This window comes from Anas platyrhynchos, chromosome 8, assembly GCF_047663525.1.
Source record: "Anas platyrhynchos isolate ZD024472 breed Pekin duck chromosome 8, IASCAAS_PekinDuck_T2T, whole genome shotgun sequence".
Taxonomy (NCBI): Eukaryota; Metazoa; Chordata; class Aves; order Anseriformes; family Anatidae; genus Anas; species Anas platyrhynchos.
The window spans coordinates 7,810,397-7,830,561 of NC_092594.1; the positions used below are offsets into that span (position 1 = coordinate 7,810,397).

A 20,165-nucleotide genomic window follows, 5' to 3' on the forward strand; every position below is an offset into this window, starting at 1 on the left:
CCTCTGTTTTAGCAGGAAGGAAACTTGCAAAAACAATCATGGGATAAGAAAGGAAACTCAAAAATGAAAAGTTCCTGTTACTACCTCCCAGTTCTTCAAACCATGAAAGGGACTAACACCAGAATTGACAATGGGAGTGAGCTAGCAATGAGCCTGTTCAGGCACAAAGAGGTCTAACATAATACTAACTTACAGATGCAGTGAAATATTTGAGGTACACCAAAGTGAGTCATAAACTTGGGCCTGCTGGAATTTGCATAGTCAAAAAGTTATGGACCAGTTGAGTGAGACTACTTGCACTTGACCATTCTTTTATAAGGAAAGAGTTATATCTAAAAGCAAATCAAAGGTGTAAGGAATACAACACTGGAATAAAGTAACATATTAACCAAGAAACATACAACCATGTAGTATAGCAAAACAGTTGTATTTGGTTGCACCTCAAACAACGTTGCAAGAACAAACAGCTAAGTTGCCATGTGTGATTTTAACATTTCAATTCTACACAGTTTTAATAATTAACAAGTGAAATTTAATATTATCTTCTTATGGATTTTAGGTAATATTATATATTTTTCTATCCATTGAACTTGTAAGGTCTACTGTTCAAACACTACAGCTGTAAGAAGATTGCTAAATCCAATACTTGGTTATCTAAGTTTGTACAGGGGTGTATACATGTACATTTTTTGACCTCAAGTATTAAAGTGAACAGCTAAACACAACTTTAGAATATTGTTTATAGACATTAAACAATTGTTTTACTGAGATCCTGGGAACACATTTGCATGAAGGAAGTTGCACTTTTTTTATCAACCAGTTGACAGCACTGTCAGAAGGAATATAGTCTAGAATAACTGACCATTCTACTAGAACTTACTTGGTTTTAAATCTAATTATTTTACAGAATTATTATTATGTAAAAATCAGCATTAGAAAAACTGACAGACATAACCAAAAAGCTTTAAGAAATTTTTGAGGAAAAGAATCTTTCGTTCATTTAAACAGTACTTAGAAGTAGGAAACATAATAGACAGCTTACTGTCTCTTATGTGATTTTTACTTTGTCTGTAGAAACACCCTCAGCCTGAGAACTCTTTTGACTCGTTTCTATATTTTTCTTTGCAATCCTGAAAACAAGGTCAACAAAGATGTAAGCAATTTCAAAACGAGATAACATACCCAGAATTCCATTAATTATATATCAACTTTTTTTTTTTTTTTAAATAAACAAAACAAAACACAACTATCTACTCTATGCAGCAATCCCACTATTGGTAAATAGTTAACACAACAGAAAATAAATTCTCTTAACAGCATTCAAAGGCTTCATTCTGGAATAACGGATAACATTTTTTTCAGCACTTACAATATATTTTTACAGTATATCATCAGTTTTTAGTTTTTTATACAGTTTTACAGTATATCATCAAATAGTCCAAGTAAAGGCTTGACATCACTGATTTCATCATCCACATCCAGAAGATATCTAATGAAGAGTAAGCGAGAAACAAACAAATAAATTAGGTACAATATATCAAAATCTATGAAATCAGGAGCACTATGCAAACTATATCCAAAAGATATCAAGACAAACAAAATAGTTGTTTTTTCCTTCCTAAGAAAAGTTAACTGCTACTACTAACTGTGCAAATTCATCTTTTAAAAACACAGTTGTAATAAATTAATGAATTGCCACAAAGAACTAAACACCTGAACACTGGGGCAACAGAAAAAACTCACATAGCTTTTCATTACCTGGGCTCTATTTCTTCTTCCTGTTCTTTTGTGAAAAAAAAATCTTCTTTCCTAGTGAATTTAAAAGAGTCTGAGATTGCTTTTGAGATTGAAGAACACTGTATATTTTTCAGCTCTTGTGAAGGATTTGAATGCTTTTCTTCTTGAAAACTCAGCTGCAAGACAAACATTAAAATAATGGTTAAAATAACTAACTGAAAGACAAACTGCCATTATTGTAGTATGTAGGATAGATATTTACATCGGTATTAACATAATTGACAAGGCTTTAAGCACACAATAAATACATGCTTGTATGACTTTGCAGAACTGTGGCTTTTGAATAGATATTTTCAAAAATCATTCTATATAAAGTGAATTCACAGGTGAAAGCTTCTGTAGTTCTGGTGAACTCAAGTCCTATCTGTCTGAATCATGACCATCACACTGAACACACAATGCATGTTTCTTCCACATTTGGACAACTCAGAGAGATTCAGAAACTCTCTCTGTCTGAAATGATGCATATGTCAGATATGATAAGTATATTTGCTCATGAAAGACTAATATAATTATAGGTGATCATGTTATAAAAATATTTTTACTCACCGTATTTATATATCCACTCTGTACAGGTAATTCCACTTTTGATGAGCTATTAAGCACAGAAAAGAACGGGTTCTGACTACTGGTCTCACCTTGTAATGTGCAAGAACTGAAAATATGAAGTTGAATAATATAAGTATTATTTACAGCAGTGCAAAGTGGTTTACTTTTTAGTTCAGGACTTTCCCCCTACACTTAAATAATTTCAAGCTATTTAACAATTCTATTTTTTTAAGTTGAAATTTCACTCTATTTTACCAGTGAACAACCTTCTATACATTTAGTTATACATACAAACATATAAATGTGAATGCAAATACATGTAAAATATAGCCAATATTTTGTAACAATAAAATTGCAATTAATGATATAATGCTTACCCTTTTGAAATGTCACTTGTAGCTTTGCTTGTTGCATACTTGCAACGTGTTTCATGCTCATCTGGAATGTGAAGGCAGGTATTTCCATGGTCTATGTAAAAATGATTTATTTTTTTTCTTAAAAGCCAGAAACAGCCTAAAGACACTGCAAATATTTTACACAGTATCATCGATGATAGTTTGAAAAGCTGATATCCACGCTGCAGCCCATAGAGGAGCCCATGGCACAGGAGGTGGATGCAGCCTGGAGGAGGCTGCGGCCCATTGAGGAGCCCCCACAGGAGTGGGCCCCGGGCCAGAGCTGCAGCCCATGGAGAGGAACCCACATGGGAGCAGAGGGTCTGGGGGGAGCTGCCCCTGATGGACAGACCCCATGGTATGGACCCATGTTGGAGCAGTTCTTGAAGAGCTGCTGCCTGTGGGAAGTCCACGCATGATCAGTTCGGGAAGGATGACATCCCATGGGAGGGACCCCATATGCAGCAGGGGCAGAGAGTGACTGTGATGGAGCAGTGGAGACGAAGTGCTAGGGACTAACCACAGACCTCATTCCCCCACACTGTTAGTGAGGAGTAGGTAGAATAGGGTAAATGGGACAAAGGTGTTTTTAGTTTGATTTTAGTTCTCACTGCTGTAGTCTGTTATCAATAGGTAAAAAATTACATTATTTGTCCTGAATCTGTTTTGCAAGTGACATAACTGGTGAGTAACCTCCCTCGTTCTTATCCCAACTCACGAGCTTGTTTTCATCATATTTTCTCCCCCTTTTCTATGGAGGAGCAGGAGTGAGAGAGTAGCGTGGAAGAACTGTCAGGGTTAAACCACCGCAACCCTGTAAAATAATTTGTATACAGTACAGAATTTATTTTATTAAAACAATCTTACCTAATTCTCCACTGGAAAAGTCACTAGCATATACTAATATTTCATCATCAAGATCATTCCAAATGTCCTCTCTCAGTTCAGAGTTCACATCTGAAGCACCTGAAAAAAAAAGCATCTGCTTTTATCTCTGTTAGTCAAGTTATGCATTGAAGATTCTTTAAGATATTTTTTGATGCCATTTTCTCTTGGCTTTTCTCACTTACAAATACTGAATGATTCAAAGAGAAAGCTGTAATCCATGGACAAGGACAACAAAAACTTCTGTGTTTTAAGACCAGTTGTTCAATCTACTGAAAGAATGATTGTCACATATGCACTCTTTTCTGTGTTATTTTGAGAAAAGTTATCCTCACTGTAGATTCTAGTGAATAAGCCTTAAAAAAAATAAAACTTTTCAAATACCACAATTTCGTTCTTTTCCTTTGTCAGAAGTATTAGAACCCAGATTTAAGACTTTTAATTTGGTCCTTTCTTCCCTTCAGATCTCCAAAAGCCTAACTCTTCCTCTCGTCCAATCCAATGCCTAAGAACTAGCCATGTGTGGTGGTTTTACCATGCTAGGCAGCTAAATACCACAACCGCTCTCTCACTCCCCCTCCTTAGATGAGGGGGGGAAAGAAGTAAAGTAAAGAACAACTCATAGGTTGAGATAAGGATTATTTAATTAAAGGGGAAAAATAATAATTATTAAGGAAAGATTATTATTAACCAAACAATTTAACTAAAGGGGAAAAAAAGGGGGGGAAGGGGAAAAGGGAGGGGGAAAGGGAAAACAAAACAAAACAAAACAAATAAAGGTTATGTGGAAGTGCAGAGGAAAGAAATTACTCTCTACTTCCCACCAACGAGCGATGCTTGACCACGTCCTTGAAGCAGGGCCTCAACACATGTGGTCAGTGTTCGGGAGGAGGCCCGACATTTTCACGAGAGCCCACCCCTCCTCTCTTCCTCCTGTTTCCACCTTTTATTGCTGAGTGTGACATCATATGGTATGGGATATCCCTTTGGCTGGTTTAGGTCAGCTGTCCTGGTGATGTTTCTCTTCTCACTTTTTGCCCACCCCCTAGGAGGTTAGAGAGAGTCCTGGTGCTGTGCCAGCATTGCTCAGCAGCAGACACAACACTGGTGTGATCCCACTGCTGTTCTAGTGCCAAGTGCAGAGCACAGCACTGTATGGGCTGCTGCAGGGAAAGTTAACATCCCAGCCAGACCCAGTACACCATGACAAATACATTTTCAAGCACTATTGTTAACATTCTTAACTAAAGTGCAATACTTAATGTTTTAAAGTACTTTATTTTCTGGTGCAAAGACAATTTCTCTCACTTTCTCTCCCTTTCATTTGTTGTGTTCTTTCTTCACTACCAATCTAATTCTTTGCTGATTTTTTTTTAATCTCTCTTCTGCCATACTCCCCCTCCAGCACCAGACAAGTGCCACAGCCCTAATATGTCCGAGGAACCCTGATCTAGATTTCCCTTTCAACAGAGGGAAAGCAGGACAGGCTCGAATCAAAGATCCACTTCCACAGTGGCAGGAAGAAGCACTTTGAAGGCACTTATATTGTAAATTTGGGTGTGTAAATTTGGGTGTGTGCAGTCAGCATGGTGCATTATTACAGACATGCACACACTTTAAAATACCTGAACCATAGGCTTAGATCACTACATTTCACAGTATATTCTCAACTCCTTGCATTTATTCATATAGCATGGAAAGACATCGTATCACAGATGCAGATAACCCTATATAAATCATAGAATTTGACACCTTTTTTCATTAGAACTATTTTGGTTGCATTTTTAAAGTGTAGCTGGCCCAGTCAATATGGCCAAGATTACCTCTTCTGGTACTATCCAGTTACATCTATCATGTCCCCTTGACGCCAGAGGATTTGCCTTAAGATTTCTTCAGCATAGAGTATAGCTATACTGGAATATTCACCTATCTTCCTGTGAATGTATTGTTATACACAGTTATATTGTATACTAACTGACTCACACAGAGCAACTGATAATATGGTTATGCAACAGTCTTTCGTCTTAAGACTAAGTAACAAATATAGCAGATAAATGAGTATGGCAGGAAAATCTGAAGTATAAATTGAAAGGAACAGGGTTGCAATCCCACCTTCAGAGTATTAAGTAAAAATGAAATGATGCAGTATAGATGCAACCACTTAAGGAAATACAAGCTAAAAATATATCAGTTTATCTCAGCAGTGTTTCTTATGTGTCTGAATAGGTTCTAAACATTGATGTTGCTACTTGTTTAGCCAAAAGCTTGTATAATCAAAACCTGATTCACATAAATTTACAGTAACCAAATACAACAGCAAAGAACATGCAGTGAGGAGAATATCATGGTTACATACTGATAATAAAGACTGATCATTTAACCACAAATGTAAAACCTTAATGTCATTTCACTGCCAGAGAAATAGAACAAAGAAATGTTTTTTCAGATAGAAGTATTTTCTAGTTACGAACTCAGTTATTGAACGGTCATATTTTGTTAACCATCAAACAAAAAGCTCTTATTTCACTAACTTCTTTCAGTAGATATGAAGTTAAGAAGAAATGGTAAGTAGGAGGAAAGTTCCTTTTGCATTACAAGTGGCTTCAGTGGAAATATATTAAAGGAAGTATTTACAGATTTGTACCCTCATATATTTGAATTTACTCATTACTGGTTTATATAAAAATACATGTACAGGCTTAGATCTGCATTTGCAATTCTTACTGATACCAGAAAGAAAGCCAATGAAGGCCACTGTATTTCCCTATACATTCAGCATTCTATAATGCTGTATTGTTTACTGTGGTGATTTCAAAAAGTTTGAGTTTATAATGTACGTACAACTCGAAACAGTGAAAATGATGATTTCAAATATTAGTAATAACTTACTACTCTTTCCGTAATTCCAGGATTGCAGTTGTTTCTGAGATATTCCTAGGCTATTAACATTATCTACCAGGTCCACTGGAGGTGACGAAGACAACTGTTTATTGCCAGACCTATTTAAAAAAAAAAAGTTGCATGTCACTAAAACAGTTGAAGAAAGCTGCAACAAAAATGATTTTATTCAGAAAACAGTTGTTAGTTGTGAAAATTTAACATAATACCTAAATTAGAATATATATATATATTTAATAAATACCTTGACAACGCTGGCATCAAGGATTTGGATGCAAAACCAAAATGTTTGAGATCCACATTCTGAGCTTGATTTAACATCTGCATCTAAAGAAAGCAGGTTATTAACCAAAAAGACAAACATTAAAAGGCACTTTTTAAAATTATCTGACTTATATTATTAATATTGTAACAAGATAGCATATTTTAAAAAATCACTTAAAAATCACTTTAAAAAATCATTACAAAAAAAATAATTTTAAAAATCATTAAAAAAAAAGTTCTTGAGATCCATTAAAAAGATTTGAATTACATGCTTCTACTGTAGTTATCCAAGTAGCCTGGCAAAGTCAGTCCAGGTATCACTGACTTTCTTCTATATTAGCTGTAGGCTATATTATTCTCCATTGCAAAGAAACAAACAAAAAAGCTGTGAATAGTAAATAAAACACTCCAATATCTCAAATATCATTCTCTCTGTAGAGGACATCCATTTGGTATTACATTCAAATATGTAAAGTGTAAGCCTTTAAATCTTTCAGAGGTAAAAACCAATGTAGTTTATTTTCTCATAAACAAGTGGATCTCTGTGTCAACACAAACAGATCTCCTAGTAGCATTACTTCGATGTATACCAGCTTTTGGTTTTGTTCAGGTCGTATTTTGCCAAAATCAAATCACAATACAGTGCCTTCCAATGATGCCTCTGTCCTTAACCTACTACGATCTATGAAACGCCATAAAAGTAAAAACAAAGAGAAGCGTACCGTTGGAAGCCTTCTAAACAGCAGTGTAACCTGTCAAAGATTCCTGGACCTTTCTATTTCTTTGCTTCTCACGGTCCATACAAACTTGCATGTATTTATTTACCTATGAATTGCTCAAACAAATACTGCAAACAAATATATACAAATACATAATGAAATAAAATAAAATTATTCAAATGCTGACTGTATTCAAACAAACCTTTAATCGCTTTACTGGGGGTACAGATGAAGTTGAGTTCCTGCTCCTTAAATCAGCTAAGTACAAAGTAAACTTAGAATCTCCATTCATCTCAGACTTTGGAGGTACTCCAGTTTTACCTGATAAAGGGAATTCAAAGAATCTTCAGATTAGTTTAGAAAGGATAAATCCTAATTCTTTCCAAATCTATGGAAACTTTGCCACTAAGTTTAGTATCTTTTAATAAAAGATTTAATACACTAGTTCAAAGATTTCACACACTAATGTTTATAAAAGAAGTCAAGTTTGGTATTGCACTTAAATCATATCCTAGATGATCTGAAAAATATTATTAGTCATTGTAATCCCTACAAAAGTTTTATTAACAAAATGTTTTATTAGTATTTTTATGACTGCATCATAGCAAAAACTTAAGTCTGACTCTTGCTTGCACCACTTCTGCTAATGTAGATATGGAACTATAAATGGAACTATTGTAAATTACACACATCTAAAAGTAAAAGAAATAATAGATTTAATGAAACTCACAGCAGTCATGTCCACATACATCTTTATTTTTACAGCGATGGTTGCACTCTCTGTTCCCATATTTCTTGTAGGTATGCTCTTCTTTAGATCTGCTTCCTAGATAAATACAATACAGAAATGCTCCTTTTTTATTTTGTATGTATTTTTGAGTACCTCGTGCAGTGTAAGATGTAAGTGTAAGGCTAAAAGTAATCTGGGTCACTGGAGTTTTGTTGCCTTCAACAACACTTTGGGATGCCCAAGTAATGTAGATGGAAAGAAATTAACAAAGACTGAAAAAACAGACACTATCACCATTCTGAGATTCAAGCTGTAGTATTAGACAGCAAACACATGATTTTTCTTAATTTCAAATTCATCAAAGAATTGCACTGTAGTACTTGACAAGCAGAAACAATAGGACTATATTCTTGTTATACTTGAGAAAGAAACAGTATGGATGAATACAGATCTAACTCTGCACTAAAAGTAAAATTCATTTTTCTGTTGACTTTGGTATTAGCCAGATGGTGTGATATCACCATTTACCTGTATCTACTTCTGCTGCTGGCGGACTTTGCGGTGAGCCGTAATACATACCAAGTGGAGACTCAGCTTTCAATTTTTTATTTGTAACTACTTTACCTCCAACTGTTCTTGGCATTAAGTAAAAGGCTGTAAATGCTTGCTGTATGTCAAGGCCAACTTTGAAAAAAAAAATAAAATTAAATTGCTACAAACTGTTTCTAAAACTACTGATTACATCCACTTTTCTAAATGATTTAACTATAAATCTTTATTAAAAGACTATGGGAATCTGTTAGGATAATGTACCATTAAAAGTAAGCTATTATATGAATGGATTCTTAATGACTGAGATTTAAAAAACCCTCAGAAATTAAAGCCATCATTGCTACATAAGTAATGTAGCTATGTAGCTACACTTATCCCCATTAACCATATTTTTCTATGTTTCTGTACAACTAAGTTTATTTCTGGCTTTACATTGTTGATACAATTTTCACTTTAAAACTGTACAATAGTCTCCGTTACAGGACTATCAGCAGCTCTGTATTGATAATGAAAATGTAAAATGAAAATGTTGATAGTACCTTTGAAGTTAAATGCTAATGTTTCTAATTCAGGTTATGATTAAACTAAGATTTGTAAGGGACTGTGAGACACCATTTGTAAAAAAAAAAAAAAAAAAAAAAAAAAAAAAAAAAAAAAAAAAAAAAAAAAAAAGAGTGTTTTTGCCTTTTATTAGGCAAATATTGCTGGAAAATGAGTCAGGCTTTTCAAAAATGTGAGCATTTCCTTCATATCCAAAACAGAAGTGTGCTTTAAAGACAACCTGCTTTTAGCATAACTTCAGTTACCAAAGGGACAATTTCAGAGAAACTAACCGTTTCGTTGAGTTTTACTGTACTCAGTACAACTTGTAGATAGCTAAGTAGTAATAAAAGAACAATTTTTAATTCATCTTATTTGGTTAGAAAACATTCTTTCTTTCTCGAGGCACAGGTTTATACATAGAAGTACAGATTATTCTAGGTTGGATGACTGTAATAGTACTAATATTTAATGTTTATCATGGAAGCATCAAATATACTTCAGTTAATCTAACACACAGTCATGTTCTTTACAAGTGGAGCAGGATGAAGAATTTAATGCAGCCAGTTCATATTTAAATTATATTTCAAATTCTATTTGAAAGCTCGTTACTCTCTCTCCTTATCTACTGCTGTAGCTTCAATTTCATGGAAACTGACATTGAGGGAAACAATGCTTAAATCTTCACACCTTAAGAAACAACATTTTCCGCTGCAGAAATTTCTTGCTGCTGAGGTGTAGATGGATCTGTATCTAACACTCTTATACACAAAACGTAAAGAATGCAAAATCTAGCCATTTGCAAATACAGTTCTTCCCAGCATAAGTAATCTATAAAGCTGACAGTTTATGCCTACTAAAAGTTAATTCAACTTGCAGGTGAAGGACAGAAGAGAATCCTTTTCTGTACCATCAGAGCAAAATTCTATCTCCTAATAACAATTTTGATGTTTCCCAGTACATTAATATTCTAGTAAATAAATAGATTTGTAATTAGGAAAGTCAGGTAACACTCAACATAGTAAAAAAAAAAAACATTTCATAGAATTTTCTTTCCATTTAAGTTCATTTTATCATATTTTGGTTTGATACAAAGTGTTTTAATAATTTATTCAAAATTCTTATGCAGTTGCTTTTAATTACAAGTATACTAATTAACTTACCATAATCAGAACTAATTAAATTTATACTAATGTCCTCTGATTTAAGAGCTCTTCTCACTTCAATTTTCTTCATCCAATTTCCAGTTTTTAGCAACACTGAATCCCTGTAATGTACCAGTAAAGACATGGTTGATGAAAACAAGACTGTATACTATGGTATCAGTAACCATGTGAGAGTCTTTATTTGGCCTTGGTTCTCAGATTTTGCTTGATAAGTGGCTTAAGAATGATCTTCCAATATTATTTGATCTATAGCCATAAGAGAGCCACGATCAGTTTCAGTTCTGACAAAAGTGCAAGACTTTGGCCAGAATTCGTGTGAAAATCATACAGTTAGAAAATCACTTTTTCTCTCCTCCCATTTGCTCCAAGCATAATTTATCCAATTGGAGAATTTAATCTCTGAGTAAAAAACAATTTTGACAGTGATATAATTAAAGAAATATAGCTAATAATCACAAGTAACAGCTTGAGAATGTATCTTTTTACTAGATATTCTGTGTTTTGTATTTATGTGGAAATTAGATTATGATGACTTCTATAACATGGCACCATTGTCGTAGTCGTACACATACCTGTGTACTGACAAGCATACAAGTGTGATGTTTTGTTTTGTTTTTTTTTGTACCGAGTCTCATGCAGAGTTTTAGATGATAACTGAGTGACTAGAAAATGCTATAGGATGAAGACTGATTTTGTACTATTTGGCTTCATTAAAAAGTACTGCCAAAACTGCAAGACAAAGGATTAAATGGCAACACACTTAAAAAGATCTGAGAAAAAAACCTGAACATACATACATTATTTTCTGAATAAAAATTACTTGATTGTCAGCATCTCCTATGATCAATGTAAGATAGTGAAAATCTGGTGCTGTTCTCTTTCTCTGTAGCTGCTCAAAGTTTGTTAATTTGATGGTTACTAAGATTTCAGCCAGTGTATCACTGTATTTTGGAAGCTAGAAACAAATGATAGAGAAAATGACTTAACTGTTAAAATATGCAAAGTAAAACATGTCCTTCCATAAAGTTTTAAGCACTGACACAAGCAGAAAAACTCATTTTGAGCAATATAAAGTACATTTTTTATTTATTGTGCTTCAATGCTCTTACACAGTACTAATCTTCCCCATAGCCGAATATCCTAGATTTGATTAAATATTGAGAAAAAACAGTCTACATCAAACCCCCTAAATAAACCTCCTCTCTTCTATGCCAAGAGAAGGATACAAGAAGAAAATTGCATATTTTGATACAGTTTTGAGATTAAAGGTTTTGCCATTCCAGCATTCCTCTTTAACAGTTTACCATTGTTACACCTTTCTTCTGCAAACAACTTTAGAGAACTCAACAGATATTTAGTCAAATGAAAAACTAAAATAGAACTGATCATTATAAAAATAGTGTTCCATACATGTACATGTATACAATTTTTAACTTCAAATGTTTCTTCATTTGTACCAAATTCACAAGACACTTTAAGGTTATTTTTCAAATTTCTCATTTCAGAAAACTGAAGCAAAGTGACTATGTGACTCGCTCAAAGACACAGACAGAATGCATATCAGAACCTCAAAGCACACAGGATTAGAACATTAGATTACACACTGCCATTGAAATGGCACCAGTTAGGTTAATGAAATCACTTTATATATATTCCTCAGTGTGACACAGAAAACAAATGTTAATGCGTGTTCTGTACGTTTTATACAATTGCTTTTCATGTCTCCAGAGTTTTGTTTTATTTTTATTTTTCAAATATTTAAAATAGAACTCCCAGATTCACATACTAAGCTAGAACGTCAACATACTGGTTTGCAACTCTAATATAAATTACTTTTTAGAGAGGGGTGAGGAGAAAGAGAGAAGTGAGGTGTGATAGAGAATGTTTATTCCAAAGCTGTCCTTCAGAGTTTTCAGTTTTGTTTAAGTTTTATTATACAAGGTAGAATGAGGCCACAACACCATGTAATCTTGTATCAGTGAAGGCTTAATATTTTCTAATGTTACTATTTGCTTTCTTTTAACAATCTTAGAATAAAATCATAAAATAAATATAGAAGCATTACCTGTTCAATGTCAAGTTCGTATTTTGGAAGATGCAAAACAGATTCTTTTATCTGGTTTCCAAAAGGAGGATGTCTGTTTAAAATCTGTAAAGATTTAATTTCATTTCTGATACATTCAGCTGATCAGAGAAGTTGACACAAATGTAAATTCAAGGAATCAAAGTCACCAGAATAATTATGTCATAGACAAAAGCCTTATCACTACTATTTCTTTACTGTCAGTGATGCCCACAATAACAACATAGCCAAAAGAAAGGAAAATTACAATACGTTTTCTGTTGCTATCTCTTCTGTTCAGGTAACAGCCAATGAACTAGCCCATGACCTTAAAAAACTAGTCAGGTTTTATGAGTCGATGCTTCTATGTTGCCCCAGCTTTAGTAAAAACAAAAGAAAACAGAAATTTCAGGGAAACTGGGAAAGAGGGCAAGAAAAAAAAAATTCTAACCCCAAACCTGAGTAAGATCAATTTCATTTAGAAATGTATTACATATTCCAAAACACTGGAAAAGCAGATTCCTCAGAAAAGAAGCCAAGAACCAAATCTAACTCGACCACAATAAGGAGAGTTCTATAGATGATTCAAGAAGAATTTTATTCTATGACAATTTTTTAACTAAAACTAGTAATAATGGTAATTCATGATTTTCACTATCAAGATAAATTAAGTGCAACAGAAAAAAATACGAAAGGGAATATTTATTTACAAACACTGCTAAAAGGGGAATGCACGTTGCCTTTTGTTTCAAATCATGTTAATAAAGGAATTCTTTGTATTTAAGCAACTACTTTCCAAATCCAGCCAAATCAGTAAAGTCATCCACATAAAATTTGATAAAACAAAACATTACACACATTAAGAAAAAATAAGTAGCCAAACTTTTTAAAATTACCAGCATAAATGAATAAACCACTTAAAATGCTCAGTTTTTCTGGCACTCACATAGCAGACATATTACTTTCCTCATCATGTTTATCTGCATACAAAATAATAAATTACCAATTCAAGTTCCCTTGCATTTGTCTCTTCTATTTTTTTAAATGTTGTCAGCCCAGCATTTACCATAGCATTTGACAATGATACACCTGTGAAAAAAAAATTAGTTTTATGCTGTTAAGTGGCAATTGCTAATCTCTAATTATTCTAAACTGCATTATAGGAAGTAAAAACAATGCTGAAATCATTTTAATGTATGCTTGCTCCTAGTTTTTTACCCAGGAAATCACAAAATTTCTTTTCAGTAGATTAAATATTTTAGTAAAAATTCCGTGTATCCATTAGTAAAGAGAAGAAGAAAACATTTAACATTATAATACTGACTTTTAAATAAACATTTTCTAGTATAAAACAGATTTTAGATCACTTTCTACAGGAGTCAACAAACAAGTGATCTATGTACAGGTGATGAAGAAAGCATGTCACCCACATGGAGAATAAAATTTGAGACAAAGTATCCTATCCAAGGATTATATGTTAAAGTCATAGAATTTCAAAGTTTTTGAGCAAACTAATAATGAAATTCACTCAAGGAAAAAAAGATGTATTATAAACTTCTAGGAATGTTTGCATGTTTCACCAAATATTTTGCCATTTATCTGCCACATGACAAGCAGATTAGCAGAGAATTCTATATACACCCTTATTCCTCTTCATGATTCTCAGTTCTTTTACATTTGTAATAAGACTTAGAGTCAACACTCTACATGTGAAAAGCCATTTTGTTAGCTAGAACTACAGTCTACATGTACTACAATGACTGGAATAATTTTAGATAAAAGATACATAGAATGAGTAGGTCTACTCACCATGCATAATTCCATATGAACAGTAAAACAAATCTGAAAATTAGGTTGGAAACCTCTTAGGAGACAACTCAAGATTGCCTTTTGGAGAACATGTTAAAGCACTCTTTCAAGAAAGGACGCCTTTCAACTCAAGAATTTAACGATTCAGAAAAAAACATAAGGGACTTGTTTAGACCCTTCCTTCCTTTAAGTATATTTGAACACCTTTTGGGTCTGACTTGGGGAAAGCACCTTTTCTCAGCTCTCCTCTTATTTACAGAAGCTCTGCAAAAAGTTTGAAGACTAAAGACTATTACTTATTACTTCTGCAGTTACTTCACTTAGTGCTGGTTCCTTGCTCTTTAAATGAAGCTGAAGACTAGCTCTTTTGTTATAGCTCCTGAAATGGTAGAATGGTTTCCATTAATGAAGAAAACATAAGATACAAATGATACTTCTCCTCATCTTTATTTCTGATGAATTAAACTCAAACTGAAAATGTAGTAGATATAATAAAATCCTGGATGGCAACTGTTTGCTCTGTCTGTGAAAACAAGCAAACAGAATCCAGGTATCTGAGCCAGAGGTAGCATCGTTATTGGACAAGAGTAACAAATAGATATTTGTAGAAATTCAGCAAGAATCACATACAAGCTCAATTAAAAAGAACAGTCACTGGTATAAAGGAAGTGCCAATTATTAAGCCTTTTTTAAGATTCAAAAAATAACATACTGTGACAAGAGTTTAAAAATTAGAGATTTCTAAATATGTTATATGATATCAGTAAATTTCTGTGAGCTCAAATATTCCACTTAACTCACAAAGAAATAGAATGGACTGCCCTAGCACGGCAGAGATCAAGAATGAAACATAATAATATCTGTGTCAATTCAATAATTATTTGATGCAGGGAAAAATAGTTAACTGTAAGTAGACTGTTAAAGAAGCCTGCGAGTGGAATAAATGAAAATTTGAAAATTATAAATCCTTTATAACATATGGTGCAAGAGCAATGACAGCACAAGAAAAAATACAAAGAAAAAAAGGAAATGGGAGATGTATAAATATATATAGTACTTCTATTATTAAAAAAATAGAACTGAATTCATTCTATTGAATGTAATATACAGGAGAGGATTTGTCAACACTGCAAGTTCCATGTTTATTCCATTCATTCCAACCACCTAGAAATGGTAAACATGAGGCAGACTCCTCAGATGATTCTATGTACATCAGCACAGATTCAGAAATATTGAAAATAGGTTTCCACCACGATGTGTTATGCTGTGCAGAAGCTAACAAGCCCTGTCTCCTAGTTTGAATCCACATGAAAGAAGCAACACTGATTCTGCACCCAAGCAGGTAAATCTGTAATGTACTGTACCATATGGATTTCCTGGCTTAGGCGCTCACTGATTTGCAGACCTCTGTAGTATACTGTTTTATACCACAGTAGATGTGTCTTTAAAGAACAAATGCAAAGAACTGCAGTGAATTCTGAAAGCATGAAAGTATAAGATCAGACAATACAGCAAAAAGACATATTCTACCTCAAATAAGAGTAACTACATTTTTGTTGTACAGATGGCTCCAAAATTTTGAATACCTTTTCAAGTAATTATGACAGATCTGCACTTCCAGACAGAAGTTCATTTAGTAACAGGACACGCTAATAGGAAGAACACTATTAGAAACTTGTGATCTTCATGTATAAGAATCTCTAATGCACAGCAAAATTATTTCAATTTCATGGTTACCATCCACTTCAATGCAAATTAAATGGCTTTCATGCATATGAGTAGCAAAACTTATTGGTAACAGCTGCTTGAAAAGGAAGGTAAATTGTAGTCAGAGGTATGCAATCACACAAATGTGGAGTATGTCCAAAATACTGAAATGAGTATTATGAAAAAAAGAACAACTCCATATAAACCACTTTGAAAACCTTAAATAAATTAACAAATGGATTACTTTTACCCAAGATCATGACAGACTTCTAACAACCGTGACACTCAACCGTGGCAAATGGGTAACTGGGAGAAACATTTAATTATGTAAACAGGCACTCCAGAGGCTGATAATGACTTTTGATTACATTTCTGATTACATCTTTATCATTTCTGAATGGTACCTACCAATTTTTTCCAATTGTTTAGACACATGAAGTGAATTTTCCCAAAGTTTGCACCTGAAACACTTAGCTAAAATCACGGAGTTTAATAATGCCGAAAAATTGGTTTTACTTGATGCCAGAAAGTCAGACAACCCTGTAAAAATATGATTGACTTGCATCAATCAGAACAAATACATTTTTTACACTGTATTTACAAAAAAAGGATTGAATTTTACCATACATCTAGTAATTCTTATGCCATTTCTAAATATTTTGCCAGTATCTTGTGTCAAAGTAAAGTCTTGAAGAGGAATGCATCCTAGCTGAGCCTGAATAAGACTGAAAGAGAAATAGTCACGTCTTGTTATACTTCGCTTATAGTACAGCTTATATAACAAGTTTCTATTGGAAAACAAAAAAAAAAATCTGAACAGAAACAATAAAATATATAAAGTGACACAGATTGTAGCAGAGATTTCAACAGCCACAAAATGACAGTTTTCAATAAAAATTAACAACACAGTGTAATACTTACCAGTTTATTTTCATTTCTCTTGTTTTAATCTTTCCCTCCAATGGAAACCTACACATGAAAATATATTTATTTTCTGCTATTCTTTTTATTCGTTACTAAAAATATACTTTTCTTTTTCAACGTATTTAATTTTTCATACCTGATGGTTATTTTGTCCTTGTCTTTATTCAAAGTGTTCAGTATTTTCTTTTCATTTATTCTTAACTTGACATCCAGAAATTCTGCGCAGTTGGAGATCATTGTAACCTGTAACAATTTAAATTTTTCTTAACATTTTTTTTTCATTCTCTGCCATTTTTTTTGTAGTACTTTTTCCTTTTTTTTTTTTTTTTTAAAAAAAATAACATCATTTAAAATTTGGTTGTTTCAACACTATGACCGTGCAAAGACAGTCAACTTATTCTTCATAATACTGACCAACTTTCTTTCATCTTCCTGTACAGGTTATTATACAACAGAAGGGGATGTGTTTTTTTTTTCCAGCTTTTAGACGATTACTCCACTTGAACTTACCCAAAACCAATCACACTACTAACAATTTATGAAACGCAAGGCTAATATTAACAGTTTTTGCTATTTACTATGTATTTCACATTACTTTTTTCATCCTTAAGTAAGAAAGATAGCTATAAGAGAACAGGCATTCCGTTTTCTTCACAGGCAATCTGTTCTACCACAGTATCCCTTTGAAAACTAAATGTCTTTTGTGATATAATAGTTGCAATAATAAACCGTCATCTGACAAAGGAAAATTACTTAAAATAAAGTCAATAACATTCCTTCAAAAATAAAATCTGTTTCTCAAGCAACTTTTTTTTTTTGGAATAAAATATAACTAACAAAATATGGTATTTTATACATAAGCAGAACAGCTTCAGCAACTTTATGTATTCCCAAGAAAGCGAGGAGACAAAGAAGTGGAAATCAAAAGATCTCCCCAGTGAAAAGCCTCAAAAATACTCCATATGGAATTGATTAGGATGCATTCTTTAAAACTTTATACTTCATATAAACAAAGCCTGAACTCTTTAACAGAAATAAAGACTTCTGAATCTATTTTTGATTCTGTTTAAAATTAATCGAACATGTGTAAAGTTTCTTTGAAATGTTAAATTACCAATTCATTTAAAGTCTCTGTTCCCTTAATTGTGAAAAACTGTTTCACTGTTTCAAATGCAATATAATACCATGCCATTAATCTTCCAGTCTCTGTAAAACAAAAACATACCTTCAAAAATAAATATTCCAAGTATTTTAAGTGTATATACTTAAGTCACAAAACTGAATTAATTTTCTTATTACAGGGCTCTATGAGATTTAACACCACTGACTGAATACACATAGCCCCAGCTATCTGATGGATATTATTGACCCCATCACAGAATAGCAGAAAAATATTCACCAGTTAGTTTTTTCCAACGAAGAATGAATTCACAAGAACATAACAGACTGTGAACTCACACTAACATATCGGACTGTGAACTGTGATTGCTGAGAAGCCAACCACATCTAGCACAACATTGTACAGAAGAGCTAGTAGTATTGATAAAACCTGTCCTTCATTATCACGGGATAGCAGGATGTAATGCAGTGCAAAGTTCTATACTTTTCTTCTAATCTGCAACAAAATTTCCAGCAACATCAGAAGCAAAGGTATGTTCAAGAATTAAGAGAATCAACTTCTTTGCTAAAGAAACAAATCATATATCATGCAGTCTTTCAGAGTCTACTCTCTGTTACATCTGCATACTCATATAAATAAGAATAGTTGTGACCCTTTGTAGTTCACTAGTATCTCAAAATCTCTTCTGAAAATTTATTTCTAGAGAAGTGTTACCTGTTGGTTTGAAACTATTTTCTTTATCCATCCTGACCAAATTGAAAGAAGACAAATCGTTCAAGTTCTTCAAACACAGTTCTGTACACAATTTGAAAATACATTTTAGTACCTGCAGAAAAAAACTTACCTATTTACAAGCCAAGAACAATGACATTTAATTGCAACAAGTATATGCCAAAGTAATTCCACTGAGCTCAAGCAAAAGTCCTTCTTAACTTCGTGACAAATTTCTGCCTAGTGCAAGTTCACTCCCAGATGTTTGATATAGGATAACCCAACTCTTTTTCAGTAAAGCAAAAGTAGAAAATTAAGAGACTAGATGCATGTCATGGAGGCTGCCATTTTCAATTCTGAATGACAGGCCTTAGAACTCAGAGTATATTTACAAAAGATTTCCTCTAAAGTTTTAATACTTAAATGGTTGAAATTTCAAATATCCAAAGGTATTTATGAATCCTTCATTAGAATTTTTCATACTGTGTCAGATAATGTTGTATTTACTTCATTAAACCCGTTTAGTTGCTGGTGTTGGATATCTGCTTGAGGATGATCAGTGTTTTATCTGCTATTCTCTCTTTCAAAAGCGAGGCAATTAGAAGGTGAAAATAACATTAACGCAGTATTCAGAATTTTAAAATAAAGTTGGGGAAGCACTCAAAGTGATAGTTCCCAGAGCAACCAGAAATGTTTTCATATATTAAAAGTGCAAGGTGAAAGATAACTATATATATCATTATAAAATATTTCATGGGTACAGAGAAAAGAAGCCACAGTTTCTGTAACAGGGAAAGAAAAAGGCTTTTTTGAAAGCATATAAACAGAATACAAACAAGCAAACAAAAAAGATAAATCAAGCAAAGAAAAATTAGGACAAAAGACAAAGTCAAAATTAGAGAGCTCTATGTGTAGTTTTATTTCTGAGTACGTATATGGGAAGATGAGGTAGGTAGAGGCATTTAATTTTTCTCCTCTATACAAGAAATATTTCTCTACCAGACAAAATATACTGATAGTGTTCCAAAAGCAAAAATAATTAAGCAAAATCAATAGTACAACATACAACAGTACATTTGTTCTGTGACTTAATCTACTGAAATTAATGGAGCTGTATAATACGCATAAACATGGATGAACCTGGCCTAAAATCTAACATTTTACTAAGAAAGCTTAAAAGCCACATACCCTGTAATTTTGCTTCAATTCCAATTTTATCCAATCCAGATGAAAAACCTTCACGAAAAGACAATTTAAAAAAATCTAATATGATTACGTGCTTCCTTCTCAATATTGTAACCAATCAAAAACAATTTCCTAATATTTAGGAGCCAGAT

At 33.1% G+C, this 20,165-nt stretch overlaps 1 protein-coding gene across 17 annotated transcripts in view; it reads right to left on the bottom strand.

Moving 5' to 3' along the window:
* Nucleotides 1–408: 408 nt before the first annotated feature.
* Nucleotides 409–20,165, bottom strand: part of HFM1 (helicase for meiosis 1) — a 66,083-nt gene continuing 46,326 nt past the window's right edge. For 11 of the 17 annotated variants that reach the window (XM_072041538.1, XM_072041540.1, XM_072041527.1 and 8 more), the window contains 22 exons: nt 20,017–20,064; nt 18,832–18,912; nt 18,112–18,203; nt 17,134–17,240; nt 16,995–17,042; nt 16,701–16,798; nt 16,482–16,613; nt 14,367–14,399; nt 13,561–13,646; nt 12,561–12,644; nt 11,293–11,450; nt 10,493–10,596; nt 8,766–8,921; nt 8,238–8,333; nt 7,710–7,828; nt 6,769–6,851; nt 6,516–6,625; nt 3,609–3,707; nt 2,724–2,814; nt 2,347–2,452; nt 1,759–1,913; nt 409–1,489 (listed from right to left, as the gene is read on the bottom strand). In XM_072041538.1, the coding sequence (XP_071897639.1) occupies nt 1,417–1,489; nt 1,759–1,913; nt 2,347–2,452; nt 2,724–2,814; nt 3,609–3,707; nt 6,516–6,625; nt 6,769–6,851; nt 7,710–7,828; nt 8,238–8,333; nt 8,766–8,921; nt 10,493–10,596; nt 11,293–11,450; nt 12,561–12,644; nt 13,561–13,646; nt 14,367–14,399; nt 16,482–16,613; nt 16,701–16,798; nt 16,995–17,042; nt 17,134–17,240; nt 18,112–18,203; nt 18,832–18,912; nt 20,017–20,064 (2,159 nt within the window). In that variant the 3' untranslated portion in view covers nt 409–1,416. Of the gene's footprint in view, nt 1,490–1,758; nt 1,914–2,346; nt 2,453–2,723; nt 2,815–3,608; nt 3,708–6,515; nt 6,626–6,768; nt 6,852–7,709; nt 7,829–8,237; nt 8,334–8,765; nt 8,922–10,492; nt 10,597–11,292; nt 11,451–12,560; nt 12,645–13,560; nt 13,647–14,366; nt 14,400–16,481; nt 16,614–16,700; nt 16,799–16,994; nt 17,043–17,133; nt 17,241–18,111; nt 18,204–18,831; nt 18,913–20,016; nt 20,065–20,165 lie in introns of those variants that run through there. The other 6 variants (XM_038182744.2, XM_072041536.1, XM_072041535.1 and 3 more) reach the window with 6 other exon arrangements.